Source organism: Hippoglossus stenolepis, chromosome 18, assembly GCF_022539355.2.
Source record: "Hippoglossus stenolepis isolate QCI-W04-F060 chromosome 18, HSTE1.2, whole genome shotgun sequence".
In the NCBI taxonomy this organism is placed as follows: Eukaryota; Metazoa; Chordata; class Actinopteri; order Pleuronectiformes; family Pleuronectidae; genus Hippoglossus; species Hippoglossus stenolepis.
The window spans coordinates 17,015,038-17,033,224 of NC_061500.1; the positions used below are offsets into that span (position 1 = coordinate 17,015,038).

The window sequence follows — 18,187 nt, forward strand, 5'->3', positions numbered from 1 at the left end:
AATTACTGCTTTTAAGATGCACATTGAAATTATGAAACGGTTGTTGTAAATTGTAGTTGAAAAAAGTATTTGACCAAGTAAGAGCCAACCTACCACTTAATGCCACAGACACAGTGTAAGTCCAATGTGATTATTAACACATTGCCGTGTTTGGTTGGGGTAGTTGGGAATGATGAGTTCAATTTCCTTCCTGGATATCTTGTGTGAGTCACATCTGCAGACCTTGTTGATAATATCAACTCTTTAGCAGAACCTTGAGAAAATGTCAATGTTTGTTTTTATGTCCAGTGCATGAGTGGTTATTATAAACTTGCATTTGCTTTCTTTTCCCATCAACTGTTTATGAAGACAACATTACACACTTACTGCAGCTTCATGTTTAGGATAATGCAGCACACTGATCCGGAGAGAAGTGTGTTTGGGTGTGAAGAAAAATTGCAAATGGTTCATATATGTGATGTGAGAGACACCTAGTGGAAAAAATGGCTCATCACTGGGAGCCTTTCTACTTATGTTTTGATCAGAAAACTGTTAAATTATTAAGTGTGGTTTTCATGAACTAATTCAGAGTTTATTTTCTACAGGAAAATTGAACTACTGTAACTGCAACATTCAATTTACATTTTTTATTCATTTTGTTTTGTTTTTATTAAGTTAAAAGGCTACAAAAATAATATAATGATAATTAGCACGAGTAAGAATCTGCTCTTGAAACTCTAAACACAAATAAATTAACAATGTCATGAACTTCAGAAGAATAACAGGCATATTATAGATACAACAGCTAAAAATTGAACTCTTTGAGTTCTGTGAAAACACATTAAATCAGAATAACATGATTTTAACTTCTAAAATGTATATAGCTTCATATACATATATATATATATATATGATAGATATATAAATATATCTGAGAGAAATAAAGATAGTCCTACATCCCTCAAGCAGGCAAGAAAAAGAAATCCCTAGTCCCATTTTACAATTATTATTTTGAAGATGTTGAAATTAAGCAATTAATCTATGTGAGGTTCATGTTCAGCACGTGTATGGTTATAATATTCTTGGTAGTAAAAGTGTGAGAAGTATGGAGCCCTATCATTTCCTATTTTGAATATAGTGTTGTTAGTAGTCTAATGGATCCAGATGATGATTGACAAATGATATAAAGAGAGTCGTTGGTGTGGATATATTAACATATTATATTAAGAAGCAGAAACTTCCGGTTTTGTTTGTTTTTTATCACTAATGTGTACTGTCAGTAGTCACATATTCGTGTCTGATTATGTGCTTCGGACTGTCATTATTATTTTCTTTTTGTTCTTTTCTTTTTATTATTAGTTTATTATTAATGTACTGATATTGTGGGGGGGGGTTCAAGGGGAAATGGTGTGTCTACAATATTGTCAAACTAGTCTATTATATGTGGAGAATCAATAAATGGGGGGGGAACTGATCAGTCAAATCAAATAATCAATAGCTAAATTTCCCTCTGGATCGATTGACAGAAGTATCTGTCAATCAATCAATCTATCTAAATAAAGCAAACTTAAGATGTATTGTTTCCTGCTGCAATAGATGGAACAATGAATAGAGACACATTTAAATACTGCATGAATGTTATATATATATATATATATATTTTTTTTACAGCTTTTGGTTCCTCATCTTCTCTCTTCCCTCAGTACAGATGATTGAGTCAACCTATAGACTCCTCCTCGTCACTGGAGAGGAAACAGCTCGGTGCGCTCGTCCGGCGTTTTGACACATGAGGGCCGCCGTAGCTCCCCTCTCGCCAGTAGGGGAGGGGGAAGTGAGTTTTTGCAGTTTTACACACTTCACCTTTAAATGTTTGCGCGGAACTGACTTCCGCTTCAAGTCCCGCCCTGCCTCCCCTCTGACAAAATGTTTCTGTGTGACCAGATCTCGTGATTCCGCCGCCGTCCATCAACATGAGCGCCATCCTGAAGCTCGCTGCGCTGGGGCTGCTCCTCTGCGTCTGTTCAGGGCTCCAGGACAACCTCCTCCTGGAGGAGGACCAGCCCGTCGTCCAGGCTTCGGAGTCCGGCTCCCTGTGGCCTCTGCCGCAGAAAGTGCAGATCTCGCAGGTTCCACTCAAGTTAATCGGCTCCAGCTTCAGATTTGTCGACGCCAAAGACTCGTCCGCCGGCGCGAGCTGCAGCCTCCTGCAGGACGCGTACAGGAGGTGAGAGGAGGGACGGACCGGTCGTGTGCAGGCTGTGTTCCTCCGCGTCCAGAGGAGAAAACGTCGCCACCTGATGATCGACGTCTCTCACCTCTGTGCCTTTTGTCCACAGGTACTACGAGTACATGTTTGGCAGCTCTAAGAGGCAGGGGCAGGGCAGAAGCAGGAGACCCGGCCGCTCCGAGCTGACCGAGCTGCAGGTGTGGATCACCTCCACTGACTCCGACTGTGACGGTTACCCCAGTGTCACGTCGGACGAGTCATGTGAGTCTCATTCTCTTCCTCATTGAACTCATATTTCATAACAGTGGTGCAAGCAAGTACAAAGTTCTTTTTCCATTTCCTGAGACTTAATACTTATCTCTAAAGCTGCTTTAGAGATACTGAACGCCGAAAAATGATATGGTCTGTATTCACATATAGAGCTTTTCTAGTCCTGATGGCCACTCAAAGCGCTTTACAGCACACTATCACCTATTCACACAGACTCATACACTGCATCTATGTGCTGAGCCTTAGTATCTGAGAAGGCACATTTTGAGTGAGAGGCTCTGGTTGTATCCCGAGTTTCTTGGAACTCTGGATAATGTTCGAATGAGCCCATGTGAGAAAACACCGGGAGAACCTCCCGAGGATTTACTATGAGCGATTGGGTGCGTTGGCGACATTTCTTACACGCGACAGACACTGTGTTGTAAACAAAAACATTGTCATGTCCACAGCAGAATGTATATGTTGCACCCTGCTGCCGCCCGCTGCCCCACCCCCCCTCACTGGAACATTGATTTCTACGTTGTTCGTCTCGACCAAATTGTACGAACATTCTCCGGAGTTCCACTGGACTACGTTGAGTTACGTTTTACAGAAAGACCCTGCCCTCAGTGGACAGTTTATTAAGTAGAACTGGCTAAATACAACCTCGTCTAATACAATAATCTTCTGTGAGGATCCAGTGTCCACTTGCTGTTGAAACACATTTCTTATTGTTGCATTACATTATAACCTTCTTGAAGGAGGATCTCATACAAGTCTGAGGTATTAGGCTGCGTAAGTTTTAGCTGCAGGTATCTCAACCCCTCAGACTTAAAATAAATAAATTACATACATCTCAAGTAGAGGCAAAGTTAAGTGTAGTATCACCTCAGCCAATAGTGTTACTTACACATTGATGCAAGTATTAATTTGTAATTTTATATAAATAACAACACTCAGTGGCCATGTGTACTTTTTCCTTTACTATTTCAAGAACATTATTAACTTTTTCTGAAGCATGTCTTTTCTACATTATGTTGGATGATGTCATGGTATCGGAGCATCTACTTGATTCTTCAAACTGCATCTTACAACCAGAGAAAGGGTATATGCCGTTTGCCAGTAGATTTGGAGATAACCTGGACAGCAAATACGAGGATTAGCACGGTAAATCTAGGACGAACGTTTAAAGCCCCCTTAAGACCCTGACCTTAGTGCCACAATGACCACCTGCTGAGCTTGGACTGAAAATATGCATGCAATGTATAACTGTGTTGTGTCCACAGATGAGCTGTCTGTGGATCAGCCATTTGCTATCCTGAAAGCACCGACGGTCTGGGGAGCCCTGCATGGTAAGACCTCTTCTTTTTGTTATTCAACCACTACACAGCAATTATTTTCCTTCTTTATAATTGGATACAATATTTTGTACTGATATGCAGTAATTTGTTTTTTTTTCTACTGACTTAATATATCATAAAGCCGGGCTCTGTGTCAATCAGCACCACTAAAGCTCACTAATTATCACCTAGTATGTACCCATTGTATCATATTTAATGTAAAAACCCAAGAGTGGTGTTGATCCTATCATGTATCTCTCAAAAAGAAAGTTAATTCATTAATGATACGATTCAAATATAACTCACTTGTCACAATATCAGATTTACACTACAATACTATCATGACACAAGAATTGATGATAACAATGCAATCATATAACAACTCAATAGATCCTGATTTTTTTCTTTTTTTTATATGGATCAGCAACAAATTCCACACTATTTTCACCAAGAACCATGAATTATTTACTGAGAAATCAACGAAAATGTTAAAGAATGCCCCGTCCTACAATATTAAAGAAAGGGGGAAATACTTTTTGGGATCGGCCCCCTGATCTGGATCCGCTCCAAATATTGAATGTGTTCTTTCCTGACTCGAACCACATCCTTCCAATTTTAGTGGCAAATCCATCTATTAAGTTTTGCGTGATCCTGCTAACTAATAGACGGACAGATAAACAATCAAATGCAGACCAAAACATAGCCTCCATGATAATGAGAATATGCTGGTGTGGTGATAAAACTTGGACTCTGTGGACTTATGTGTTTTGTGACAATGTGGTGCAAACTCGCTGCTTATAAATTAAAATTACAGTTTGTGTTTCTCATGTGTTTTTAAGGTCTGGAAACTTTCAGCCAGTTGTTGTATGAAGATGAATCTGGAGCCGTAAGTGACAACATGACTGCAATCTAACTGGCATTTGACATTCAAACTCGCTCGGCTGTGCTGTACGTACATGAGCCTGGTTTTAACTCCATTCACCCTGTGTTTTTCAGAAAAGCATCAATTCCACAGCAATCAGTGACTTCCCCAGATTCGCACACAGAGGCATCTTGCTGGACAGCTCTCGGCACTTCCTGCCCGTCAAAGTCATCTTGGCTAACCTGGTGCGTCAGCGAGAGCCGCATATTTTCTTTTTTTCCCCTCATTTTAAATTCGATCTATTATGTCAATACATCAACACACTGTTTCTGTGTTCATTCATACAGGAAACGATGGCGATGAACAAGTTTAATGTTTTCCACTGGCACATTGTGGATGATCCATCCTTCCCTTACCTGAGCCGAACCTTCCCACAGCTGAGCCAGCAGGTCAGTGAGACTAGTTGTTGTAATTGTTTTTAATAGTAGGACACTGTATGAATAAGAAGCTCATTCGCTAAACTGTTCACAGGGAGCTTACCACCCATACACTCACGTGTATACACCTGCTGATGTGAAGATGGTGATTGAGTTCGCCCGCCTGAGAGGCATTCGCGTCATCCCAGAGTTTGATACCCCAGGACACACACAGTCATGGGGCAAAGGTGAGTTTTTTTTTAGTCAGCCCCCTTCCCCCCCCTTTTTTCTATGTATCATTTAATAAAAGTTTGAAGAACATGAAGAAATTAATTCAGTCTCCATCATTCCCGTTAGGCCAAGCCGATCTGCTCACACCCTGTTACTCTGGCTCTAAACCCTCCGGAAGCTTCGGGCCGGTGAACCCCATCCTGAACACTACGTATGACTTCATGAAGCAGTTCTTCACGGAGATAAGCTCTGTGTTCCCCGATGCCTACGTTCACCTCGGGGGGGATGAGGTGGACTTCAGCTGCTGGTGAGACACAATATTGGAAACGTCTCCGCATTCGAGACTCGACAGCCGTTAATGCTGGTTGATGTTTGGTGTTTGTCCTTTGCCCTGCAGGAAGTCCAACCCGGACATTACGAAGTTCATGAATCAGCAAGGCTTCGGACAAGACTACAGGAAACTGGAGTCATTCTACATCCAGAAGTGTGTTTCTCATTTGTACATATGTAAACTGCTTGTGCTCCAGGTTTTATTCCTTATTCCCTTTTCCTTTTCTCCCCCTTGTTTTATCTGACAGACTCTTGGATATCGTCACCACTACCAAAAAGGGCTACATGATCTGGCAGGAGGTCTTTGACAATGGGGTTAAGGTAAAAGACAAGTTGTGTGTAATTCTATATCAAAAAGAGTATTTCCATGTAAAAACAAACAGAGCTGTGTCCTAATCCAGGGGCTGCTTCCTGAAGTCCTACAAAGGCTAGTTCTTAGAGGAGTAGAAGCGAAGAAAAGGCCAAACCAAAATAAGACGTGTGGTCTACTGTTACTTTGAACACGTAGCCTGGCTGCCCACGTTAAAGCTAGCTTTTTAGCTTCGTAACTTGCCTCAATTAATCCTGGAATAGGTTGGCCTGAGAAGGATTCAGCCGTTGAATACTTTGTTGCTCGGGAATGGATTTGTCAGCCACGTATTAAGGAGCCTTTGAAACAGGAGACAGCGAAGTCATGCTGATGTCGCGCAATCAGTCTTCAAATGGAGAATGCATCCCTTGAATTGAGACACAGCTAAGATGTATGAGCAAAAGTATTTAATCAACATTTTTTGGGGGGTTATTTGTGTATTGCGTATTTTATCCTGTGTTAGAATAGTTTGACATTTTGGGAAACGGTTTACTTTCTTGCCAAAAGTTGGATACAAAGATCTACCACTCGTGTCTGAACACTAAAATGACGCCGAGTCAGCAGGCTGAAAAAAAAATTGCAAAGGCTAATAGAGGACCTAAACAGCAATTGTGACTCTGTCCAAAGGTAACAAAAGTCTAAAATGAGCTCATTATCCAATCGACAAAACCTAGACTGGTGGGCTCGTGATGATGTTTCTAACATATGACAGATGCAAAAATGGAAAAAGCTAAATAAATGACTAGAATGAAAAAGCGGTGCCACTCACGTAAAAATAGATGTCAAGAGATTTCCACAGTGGAATTTATACGTTATGTCAGCGGTGATTCTAGGATCAGGGACCTTTAGGGGGGCACAGCCCCGTGTCTTGCATTAATGCATTAATATTTTTCTAAAAATAATAATTTAAGTCGTAATATAAATAGTTCTAATGAATTACTAGTATGAAACATGAGTTTGACACCACAAAATCTGTTTGTAAGAAAATTAAAGACGGAATCAATGTAATGCAAAAGTATTCAATGTTTCACACAGTGTTACCTTCAGAAGCAACCCAATTAAATTAGTGGTGATATCTATTGTAAAGTAATAATTGATCAGAATGAACAGCAGATTTCAATAAACCTTTTTTTGAGAAGACCTTCAGTTGGTTACTAACAACTACTAGTTACCCTTCCTAAACTTGTTCTTCCTGCTCTTTCTCTCCTATATCCATCCTCTCTCCCTCTCTGCACTGACACACACACACACAATCGCTGTGCTCAACCAAAGAAACAGCATATAAACAGCTTATAACTTACTCAGGTAGGAAGGAGCTCAGGAGGAACCCATCTCTGTGAATCAACAGTAGTGAAAGCTGAAGTCTTACGCTTTATTAGCACTACTGTCATTAAATGTGTCGTACACATACTGTCCAATTACCAAAACCGTTTTTTCTTACAATGGCTTCCTGGCTAACGTAAACATTTTTCCTGTGCAACTGGAACCCTATCAGCTCTGGTTTTTCGGGTGCGACGTCATTCCTAGGGCCGAGCTCTGAGGTATAATGGAACACGGCACCAGATCTGACTGTCTGAGACAGTGCGAACAGCACAAATCACATGGAATCTGATCTGTTCAAGTCAGATTTGGGCCACTTTCATATGTGGTTCCAAATCAGATATAGATCAGATTTCTTTGAAACGCGACCTCAGTCTGAACAGCCGTGTGACCCGTATCGTAACTCAGTACGACTTTTACATCACTCCACTTAATTATGTGCAAGCGAAGGCGGCGAGCGGATCTTGTGGAGAGGCGCTGACAGGTGTAGTTAAAAGTAGCCTCCGACATCCTGAAAGTTTGGATGATATCTGTTTCATTGAAGCCATTCACGTCACAATCCCACACACACCTCTGTACTGAAGTAGCAGCCAAAAAGACACAATTAAACTTTCAGCTTTCCTTCTCTTCATTCTTCTCCTCCTCATCATCTGCTTCCACTGCACAATAACTTCCAAATGAAACCCTAAATGCTCACATGGCCAGTTCACATTGGACTCTGATACTGGCTACATTTTAAAAGATGATGTCACCAGCTGCATTAAATAGAGAAAATCTGAATTGAGCACTAAGGCTTGTAGTGTGAACGAGTGAACATATTTCCCCAAATGTTGAACTATTTCTTTTTTAACCTTTTTAACGAGTACCAACGACTCTTGGAGTATGTAACCTAAGAACAGTATGGACTGTAACAATTCCAGCTAAAGCCAGATACAGTAGTGCATGTGTGGATCGGCAGCGGGTCTAACGAGGAGATGAGCAAGGTGACAACAGCAGGATACCAAACCATCCTCTCCGCCCCATGGTACTTAGATTATATTAGCTACGCACAGGACTGGCAGAAGTACTACAAGGCTGAGCCACTCAACTTCAACGGTCAGTTTTCTTTTTTCTTTTGTATGTCATGTCAAATCAGCCCTTTTTGATTTAGGAAATATCTGGATTTCAACAGGCTTACAATGTTGCACAGGTTGGACAAGGATAGAAAGTCAGAGACGGACCTGCAGTGAACCTGGGGCAGTGTGGTTGATGGTTTCAGATTGTGTCTGTTCATGGGCCGAGGTAGTTCACCACCGTGGAGGACCAAGCCGGGTGTATTTCAAACAATAGTCCAATACACTGAAGGCTCAAATGAAGCGAGAAGTTAATAATGAGCAAACAATGTGGTATGGCGAGGATGTTCACATTTCCCCTGTGTGGGTGGGGGACTTGAACCCATGACAATCATAAGGCAAAATAAGTCGGGTTTGGTCCTCCATGTAAACGGACCAAGGCGAAAGCTGGACGTAACCTCTTTCCAGATTCTTCCTCTAAATGTCATCAAGCAGAGCGTGTTCTGCAAAATGACCAAGCAGAAGTAAAAGGCCTTGGGACATTTCCGTCCTCGTGCCTCCTTCCTTCCAATTTGTGTTCATCTCGCCAATACTAATACATGCATGTATGTGTGCTGTGTAGCTGAAACCAGACACACTAATCCACGTTTGGAAAGGGACGCAGCAGCAATACCAGGAAGAGATGGCACATGTTACGTCATCAGGGTACCAGACCCTGCTGTCCACTCCCTGGTACCTGAACCGTATCTCCTACGGACAGGACTGGTCGGCCGCTTACAAGGCTGACCCCCAGGATTTCAACGGTGTGTGTCTGCATGATCTGTTCAGCAAGACTTTTTCGTTTTTTGGAGTTTGCCTCAGTCATACGATTGTTTTATTGCTCTGTTACTGTTTAACTCTAGACAGATCTGAAATGTCTTACAGTTGTCACTCTTGTGCAAATACGTGTAAGCCTGTTGAATGAACAGAGGGAAAGCATGCCAATAAATCAACACACCATTGTAATTCAGTTAAATTAAGCATGGTATTTTTTTTTCTTTCTAATCGAGTGGAGTTTTTAGTTTCTCTGAACGTTGGTTGTGCTGCCTGATCTCATCAAATGTTACATTTTGAAAACAGGAACCGAGGCGCAGAAGAAACTTGTGATTGGTGGAGAAGCTTGCTTGTGGGGAGAATATGTGGACGCCACCAACCTCACACCCAGACTCTGGTATGGCTCGTGTGCTTCCTTTCAAATTTGTGAGATTTTAAACAATACTGCAGTGGCCAACAACCATTAAGATATAGTGGAGAAACGGTGCCCTGAGCAGGGTGTGAAGTCACAACTCCCCCCTTTGGTTCCAAAACCAGGGTTGGGACCCCTTCATTGATTACAAGACACTTTTGACATTTTAGATTTTAAATAAAAGGCCAAAACAAATAGAAATTTTAGATTTCAGACAAATGTATCTCAAGATTTTAAAAAACCTGAAAAAAAAAGTAATCTACCTTTCATTATCTTTGTCCCCACATGACAACAGTTACAACAGGTCGCTTTACAGCATCACAGGAAACACTGACATGTGCTCAAATCACTATTCTTGGTGATCGAAGGTCACAGGACTCTGTTACTGAAAAGTTTGGATTGTTGTAATCAATGCTTTTTCTTTTCTTTGTTTTGGTAGCCAGGTATACATTTGTATTGCCACATCTTGTTGGTGTGAATATCGTCTTTGTATAACCTTTAATTAACTTTTATCAGAGAAATAATGTACCTTGAACCTTCACATCACATGTCAGATTGATTTTCTCTTGTCTATCACTCCCAGGCCTCGTGCTAGTGCAGTGGCCGAGCGGCTGTGGAGCGCCAAGAACGTGACGGACATCAATGATGCCTTCAACAGACTGTCCATGCACCGCTGTCGGATGGTGGAGTAAGTATCTGCAGCCTCTTTTTAAACTAGTCATTTGTTTCTAAATCAGTCTCCACTCTCCAAATGCCGTATCATCATCTAACTAACACCTGTTAGAGTTTCATGATACTTTATAAAAACATCCTCTTTCTTTTTCCATCAGGCGCGGGATCCCAGCCGAGCCGTTGTTCTCCAGCTACTGTCGCCGTGAGTACAGAGGTATCTGACGGGAGGGGAGAAGCTGACCATGGGGACGGGAAAAGGAAAAGGAATCAAATCCATAAGCAATCAGCTTCACGCCTGCATTTTAAACTGAGAAATCAAATGCGGAACATGCTTTTGTAGAGACACTGATATGACACTGATACATTGAGACACATTGCCTTTCCAATCTGCTCTACAGAACACTCAATCACATCTAATGATATCAAACTACAACCCGAATTTGCAACTGCATTCTTTGGTTTTTTTTAATGAATGTTTGTACAACTGATTGTGAATAAAATGTTGAAATTTTAAGTGCTAGTCTGTTGTTTTATTAAAAAACTGTTATTGGTTGCACATTAACTTTACACATATATATTCACACTCTAATTATATTTTACTCAGTCAGATGTGATAGTCCTGGAAAAGTCTGTTTGGGCAGCAGCTGTTCCTCTGTCTCAGAAGCCCATTGGTCCCATTCCTGATCCATTACAGCGTTGCCAACATGAATCACAACAGACCGGACATTCTTTTGAGGAGGATGTTCTGGTCCTGAGAGTTCATGGCCTCGTAAGTGTCCAGCGCCAGAGAGAAAGTGGCGTTGCCGGATGTTATTGTTCGCAGGATGGTGGAGTAGCCCTTCAGTAGGAAACAACCGAATTTAAGATAAATGACACCGAAAAACCTTCAGACGAAATGTTTGAGTCAGATCTGATCTCACCATCATTTCTGCCAAGGGCACGGTTGCTAGCAGCAGCTTGTGGTCGTGACGACTCTGGATGTCGCTGACGGTGCCTCGTCTTTGGGCCAAGTCACCCAGCACGGAGCTGAGATGCTCTTCGCTGACCGTCATCTCCAGGGACATGACTGGCTCCAGGACCTGACCTCCTGCCAGCCTCAGGGCCTGCAGCCAAACACACACACACACACACACAACTGTAGCTCATCTATTGCCAACCCTGTTAGTTGACATCCGTATGACATGCGAGCCTGTAATGCTTTACCTTCAGCATGCAGCGGGACACACAGGCGGACACCATGGCTGGAGACGTCCCTGGTTCCATGTAGACATTCTGGATCAGCGTAGTTACGCCCTGTAAAGGATAACCTAGCAATGGACCTGGAGGTGTAAGCAGACATTACAAACAATGAGTGAGTGCAAAACAAGGCGACTAGTGCAGTCAGATCAGTGCAAGGTTTACTCCCACATCACCCTCCTTCTTTACAGGCACTGAATAATTATTCTCACTCAGCTTCTTACTATGAGCGATGGTGTTCATCATGAACACAATGTTCTTCCCAAGTTTGAACAGTTCTGGTTATTTGATGTGTGTGAAGACTGCTTTGTGTGGTTGAGTTGTCGTGTTGTTTACAGTCACTGTACTGTGTACTTGTCTTGTAAATGAGATCTTAATCTCAGCTCCTCATTAAACAAAGTTTAACACCCATACAGCCCTCTGAAACAACATTTAACTACATTGTTTATTTAGCCGTTAATATTTAATGTTATTGAGAAAATACATTTAAATTGAGTTTCCGGGGGCCTTTTTAATGAAAAACAATAAATGAGTGGAGTCAGTGTCACCTTGAAGATATGAGCTGTGCACTCCATTCTCCACTGCATCTTTCAGTTCTTTTGATAGTTGCCCCTCGACCTCCGTTGTGAATGCTAGGTCACATGAGGCAGTTGTAGAGGACGTGTCCACAGGTCCGACAGCCAGCTCCACTGTCACAACATGTCTTCTCTCGCCGACTGTCCGGTCCAGTGTATCTACATTATCAGCAGTGAGGAAAATCAATACAGGAACAGCATCTAGTCGACAAGAATTATTTCTCAAACAACATCACTGTCTTGTGAACAGTAAACGTCGTCTGGCCTCCAGACGACGTTTACTCAGGACAACTCGTGAGAAGAGACACGGTGAGTAAGACTGATCTGTCTGCTCTTTTGTTCCATCCTGCTACAGAATGAATAGAAATATATAGTCTCAACTTTGCCATTAACTCTGCAATAACAGGATTAAATGGTTAGGTCCAGATTGGCTGTAGTTGTCACTGATTTGTCTCGATATTTAGCCTGCAAGAAATCTAGTCGGGGGAGGGGAGCCTCTCAAATCGTGTCTTAGAAGAGTTCTCACACAGCGATTTGTGACTGCCGGTCGACCGCCCATTTGGCTCTAATGTTGTGTGAACTAGGCATAATGCAACAATTAAGAAATATTTGCTGTACCTGTAGTCGAGGCCTCGTGGAGAACGGTCTCTCGGTAAGCCACCTGTAGTGGTCCCAGGTGAGTCTCAATGCCATACTCTCTTCTGATTCGATCATGGATGATCTCGATGTGCAGCTCTCCCATCCCACACAAAACAGTCTGAGGGTGGAGAGTGAAGGACATTAAGTTGAGTCATTGTGGCAGATGCACTTACTAAAGAACGCCCTGGGTAGTCCAGTGATGGTAATACCTGGCCAGAATCAGGGTCCACCCTCACTTTAAGACTGGGGTCTTCTCTCTGGAGGTTGTTCAGTGCATTCTCAAGATCTATCAGGAGAAATAAAACACAAATGTGTGAGTGGCTACAAGGATGTCGTGGTTAACAGCTGAGCTTGTGCATGTGTAACCAAACTATCACTGACCAGCCTGTTTGGCCATGGTGGGTGGTTCTATAGTGCAGAAGAAGACGGGATCAGGGACCTCCACTCCTGAAAGCACCACAGTCGCATGTTCCCCGTGCTTCTTCCCCGTGCTATTGTCATTGTGGGCTCTGCGGGCTGCAGCTGCGGCTGAAGCCTTGGATGAGACGATGGTGTCCCCTGTGACTGTCTTGAATGAAAGCAGGAAAACTTAAATAACCTGAGGAAAATATTGAATGTAGCAGAGAAGGAACATGGGAAACAATGTTGTACCTGCTTCAGTCCTACAGTCAGTGCAATGTTTCCCGCCGTCATCGAGGGGATCTCTACATGTTGATCAGCAAACGGCACCAGCAGCCGGCTCATCCTCTCGCTGCAGACAACATGATGCAAACATGTTTATTTTAACATATCATACGGGTCAAAACTGATTTGTAGGTCAGTCAGGGTTGCATTACTGTATTGGAGGTGACGCACATGCTGTTCCTGTTGATGTTGTGAACGGCGGTCTGTGCTTTCAGAGTACCAGAGTAAATCCTGAGGAACACCAGAGGACCACGCTGCTTGTCATGGAGAACCTTGAAGGCCAGAGCACATAGGTCATCTTTGTACCACCGCCTGTGGGATGATGATGATGATGATGATGAAGTTTCAACAGTTACCATAGAGACAAAAATGGCCAAATGTATATAGAAAGATATTTTCAAACAAGCAAGTTATATTTACTGAAGGATTATTGCTCTTTTTTAATTTATCTTCCATCCATTTAACGTTAATTGTGACAATGCACACACCACTACACAAGATTTTGTGCTCGAAGGAAATTTTTCTAACAAATTTATCCCCATTAAAATTATATTCATGAGAAAAAAACAGGTAGTGTTCTCTCAGTCTGGTCAAGAGTTAAGAGGATGTTGCATCTTGTACAGATTGTTAAGCCCTATGAGGAAAATTGTGATTTGTAAATATGATCTGTACAACTGTTACAGTTCTGGGTCGTTACTCACACCAGGTCGTTGTGCCGTTCACTGGGGGCAGGCAGGTAGGCAACGATGGCATCTAAAAGAGGTTGAACACCTTTGTTCTTCAGCGAGCTCCCACAGAGAACCGGGACGCCTTTACGGGCCAGAGTCACCCGCCGCACAGCCTCTTGTAGCTGGAGACACATTAAAAACAGGTTACTCTGTTTTCACAAGCAACGGTGCTGCTTTACAGGCTTACAGAATGGAACTATACATTACTCACTTTGATTGAAGGAACTGCATCAAAGTTATCACTAAAATCCGTTAGCAACAGATCAGCAAACTCATCATCCAAATCAGCGACCTGGGAAAGAGAACAAAAATACAAAACTATTATTTTTACATTTCTTCTTGAAGAAGTTGTGTCGTCATTGCTGAAGATGATATTGATGATGTGTACCTGTTCAATTAAAGCTGCCCTGGCCTCATTGACCTCCTGCAGGAGTTCTGGCTCATCCGAATGGTCGAGAGGTTTGTTTTCAAACATTCGTCCATCATCTCCTATAGATCTTTGCTTCCAGATCAGCTTCTGGTTGGTCAACAGGTCAACCACACCGGTGAAGCTCCTGCCGCTGCCAACAGGAATCTACAAGACAAGATTCATGAGACAAATGAAATTCATAGACTTACACTCTTTGTGTTTTTTATTTACACATACACTGTTACAGTTTGAGTGCTGCTTGTCTTTTTTTTATTTTTTTTCCCCTATAACTTCTTGTTATTGTTGACATCTGTTTGGAGCTGATTGGTCAAAAAATATGGTCAGAAAAACTAAAATCTCAATCACATGATCCCATATGATAAGTGGTGTCCTGAAGAAGTCACAAAGAATGACATAGTTCAAGAATTCATTTTTCAAGGTTACCCTGCATCATGTGGGACAATAGACACGACCTAAAGCTTATAAAGATTGAAAATGATTTATGATTATATGGTAGGAAGTCAGAAATTTACATCAAACAGTGTAGTACTGCATTACTTTTTGAAGCCAATAACAGTAAAGACAAGTTCTACAGCTAACTAAGATTAACCAATCAACCATCATCATGGTGGTATACGTAACATCATGAGGAAGTCATTATGAAATGGCATTATTACAACATAAAAAATAAGCATTGTTAGCATTGTCACATACAGTGCATGCAGCGCCTGCAGCGCACGTATGATGCTTTCCATTTTTGCCTTAATTTTCTGAAGGCCTACCTGCAGGAGGACTGGGTTGGCTTTCAGCTTCTGTCTTATGCTCTCGATGGAAAAACTCAGGCTGAGAGAAAGAAATTACAGTTTTCAGTTCAACTTTGAGAATAAGTTGTATGTGGTTGAACAGCTGAGTCACTCACTTGGCTGCGGGCTTATCCATCTTATTCAGGAAGCAAACACAGGGAATGTGGTGCTTCTCTGCTTGTCTCCACACAGTCAGAGTCTGAGCCTGTTCGAGTTTTCAGGGAAACAGAAGAAACCGTCTTCAGCGTGCAGCCGATTTTAAGACATGGGTTTGTTTGTTTGTTTGTTTGTTTTTCATAAAAGGGAAGATATTTGACAACAGATTTACCTCAACACCGGCAGAAGCATCGAACACTGCAACAGCCCCATCAAGAACACGAAGCGCCCGCTCCACCTCAAGAGTGAAGTCAACATGTCCTGCAATCACCAAAAAAATGTCTTGTTTGACTGGCTCATTCCCACTGGGATATTTCTAATCTCACAAGGATGCTTTCATATAATATTTCTACCTGGGGTGTCTATAAGATTTATTCTATGACTTCTCCAATCGAACGTGACTGCTGCCGACTGTATGGTGATGCCACGCTCCCTCTCTTGAGCCATAAAATCTGTGACTGTGTCGCCATCGTCGACGTCTAAAAGCAACGGGGACAGAAAGGGACTGAGAGACGGAAGCAAACAGGCAGGGTACTGCTCTATGAAGGATTATCAATGTTCACATCTGTTACTCCTGCTCACCTCCCAGTGCCCGTGTGTAGCCAGAATAATAAAGCATCCTCTCTGTGGTCGTTGTCTTTCCTGCGTCGATGTGGGCCATGATGCCAATGTTTCGGATCCTGCAAATACAGCACACAGGTTGATATGGAGCAAAACCCTAAAGAGCATTTCAAACAACCGAATGCAGTTACTTACTTGGAAACATCGGGGTTGACCACAGCCCGCAGTGATTTGACGTCATCTATGAACACGAAGTACACAAAGATGATCTGACTGAATCAGTGATGCTGTGTATGTGCTTCTACTACTGACTATTTTTTTCCATTATCTTAAAGGTTTAATCATAAAGTAAAAAATCACTAATACATGAGCTCTTGTGTTGTTCAAAACAACCTAAAGAGGATATGTTCAGTTTCAAACTGCATTTCCATTTTGAAGCATCTCTGGAGCGTTCACTCATATCATATGATCGCATGAACCAATTTCCTCAAATTTAACTGTGAAAAATCTGACGTAATCATCATGGACACAAATCTCTCAAAAAATGCACCTCAACTTCTTCATCAAAATTGACACTTCCAAATCCGCAACCTTGGAGCCTCTCTGCACAATAACTTCCTTAAACCAGAACTTCCTTTTCCCACCAAAGAAACATAGCCCGTCTACGTCCATCACTCAAATGATCTGCCGCTGAGCCCCTGATCCATGCCTTCATCACATCTAGAATTGACTGTTGCAATAGCATTCTTTGTGGTGCACCTCCCAAAGTCCTCCATAAACTCTGTTGTTCGTCTCCTCACCCACACCCGCTCCCGTGACCACATCACCCCTTTAGAATCCTTTAGAATCTCCACTGGCTCCCAGTCCCTCAGTGAATCCCATTCAAAACCCCCCTCCTCACCCACACAGCCCTCCACAACCAGGCTCCTTCCTGCCTCTCAGACATGCTCCACTGCCACACCCGCCCACGTAGCCTCCACTCCTGTGTCGCAAACCTTGTCTTCATACCACACAAGACCAGGCATCGGACCTGGAGCAACAGAGCTTTCCCATTAGCTGTCCCCTCCATCTGGAACTCTCCCCCCACAGCACATCAGAGACTTCCCCGACCTGTCCACTTTCAAATCTCTACTCAAAACTCACCTCTTCAGAGCTGCATTCAATGTGTGACAATTTTATGTTTTTATCTTTGGTGCGTTTTTTGATCATTCGTAAAATTGTCTTTCAATTTGTATTTTACAATTACCATGAATTTACCACATGTTCTCCTAGTCAGCGATTATCAACTTCCCGTAAATGCTCTGGAAAACAATGGGAAAATGAACATCTACATTTCCATGGCTAGTGGTCAAACCCAACTGCTGATGAAGATCATGTGATATGATCAGAAACCGCAGCTGCTAAATGGACCTAGAGGTGCTGGGATTATTCAGTCAACAAAATAAAAGATTTACAGGAACAGAAATTTTAACTTGACAAATAACTGAATGTTTACCAAAAATTGGAATCAACTAGTATTCCGCAGCTTAAACAACCAATTGATCGACTAATTAAAACACGTCAGTGGATCTGATTGTAAAAACAACGTACCTGGGAGGAAGCTGTAGTGTCTCCTCACTTGATGACTCACCCTGCATCTTATTAAATATCTCCCCTGTGAAAAACAAGGACCCTGTTATGAAGACAACATGATTTCGATGCAACGTGACACTAACAGCACATGTTTGTGTCAGATCCTCGTCTCACCAACATCATCCTGCTGAATGTGCGAAACGTCCTATCAGACATGTTTAATATCTGCGTCTCTTCCCAGCTTCTTCCTCGGGGTGACACAAAGCCTCGGGTGAGCCATGGTGGAGGAGCATTAGCTCAAATAGCGGAGAAATGTTCTGTTGTGGTAACACCGTGGAAATTGAAAAGAAGGAGGCGGGAAGAACGGGTACTTGTCCTTCAAAACAGAGGCATGTTTAAAACTGTCAAGAAAGTCACGCTCTCATAAGGTGCAGCTCCAAAATAAATCCGTAGGAACTGACGTGTGACGTATATAGTTCCCGATACGAAACCAAAAGCGGTTCTGTCAATATTAGCGACTTGGGAATTATTTATTGTCTATATATAAAATAAAACACGGATCATTGACTCGA

General features: G+C 42.3%; 2 protein-coding genes across 3 annotated transcripts; one reads left to right on the plus strand and one right to left on the minus strand.

Annotated features, from left to right (window-relative positions):
• The first annotated feature begins 1,855 nt into the window (after window positions 1-1,855).
• On the plus strand, window positions 1,856-10,766 carry hexb (hexosaminidase B (beta polypeptide)). 2 transcript variants are annotated; one of them, XM_035184147.2, is made up of 14 exons: window positions 1,856-2,203; window positions 2,316-2,467; window positions 3,742-3,807; window positions 4,635-4,681; window positions 4,792-4,902; window positions 5,005-5,106; window positions 5,189-5,321; window positions 5,431-5,611; window positions 5,702-5,788; window positions 5,883-5,955; window positions 8,978-9,158; window positions 9,475-9,565; window positions 10,164-10,268; window positions 10,411-10,766. In XM_035184147.2, the coding sequence occupies exons 1-14, from the start codon at window positions 1,950-1,952 to the stop codon at window positions 10,472-10,474; spliced, it is 1,647 nt and encodes a 548-aa protein (XP_035040038.1). In that variant the 5' UTR covers window positions 1,856-1,949; the 3' UTR covers window positions 10,475-10,766. The 2 variants fall into 2 exon arrangements, with proteins under 2 accessions (XP_035040038.1, XP_035040039.1); XM_035184148.2 differs by lacking the exon at window positions 8,978-9,158 and adding an exon at window positions 8,224-8,398 and having other exon boundaries at window positions 1,861-2,203.
• gfm2 (GTP dependent ribosome recycling factor mitochondrial 2) lies at window positions 10,692-18,106 on the minus strand. Its single transcript, XM_035184146.2, has 20 exons — window positions 17,790-18,106; window positions 17,634-17,697; window positions 16,239-16,284; window positions 16,065-16,162; window positions 15,836-15,961; window positions 15,655-15,743; window positions 15,443-15,531; window positions 15,306-15,366; window positions 14,503-14,688; window positions 14,326-14,406; window positions 14,088-14,236; window positions 13,558-13,698; window positions 13,354-13,453; window positions 13,084-13,270; window positions 12,912-12,988; window positions 12,682-12,820; window positions 12,037-12,222; window positions 11,456-11,571; window positions 11,173-11,355; window positions 10,692-11,090 (listed from the first exon to the last, which is right to left on the minus strand). The coding sequence occupies exons 1-20, from the start codon at window positions 17,829-17,831 to the stop codon at window positions 10,962-10,964; spliced, it is 2,289 nt and encodes a 762-aa protein (XP_035040037.2). The 5' UTR covers window positions 17,832-18,106; the 3' UTR covers window positions 10,692-10,961.
• Between the last annotated feature and the right edge of the window lie 81 nt (window positions 18,107-18,187).

What these genes read in the sequence shown, in the direction of transcription:
- hexb (XM_035184147.2), top strand. Translation starts at nt 1,950, where the DNA reads ATGAGCGCCATCCTGAAGCTCGCTGCGCTGGGGCTGCTCCTCTGCGTC. An exon ending in ATGAAGATGAATCTGGAGCC is followed by an intron (nt 4,682 to 4,791) that starts GTAAGTGACAAC and finishes TGTGTTTTTCAG; the next exon opens with AAAAGCATCAATTCCACAGC. An exon ending in TGACCCCCAGGATTTCAACG is followed by an intron (nt 9,159 to 9,474) that starts GTGTGTGTCTGC and finishes TTTTGAAAACAG; the next exon opens with GAACCGAGGCGCAGAAGAAA.
- gfm2 (XM_035184146.2), bottom strand. Translation starts at nt 17,831, where the DNA reads ATGTCTGATAGGACGTTTCGCACATTCAGCAGGATGATGTTG. An exon ending in GAACGGCACAACGACCTGGT is followed by an intron (nt 13,699 to 14,087) that starts GTGAGTAACGAC and finishes ATCATCCCACAG; the next exon opens with GCGGTGGTACAAAGATGACC. An exon ending in TGACTGTAGGACTGAAGCAG is followed by an intron (nt 13,271 to 13,353) that starts GTACAACATTGT and finishes CTTTCATTCAAG; the next exon opens with ACAGTCACAGGGGACACCAT.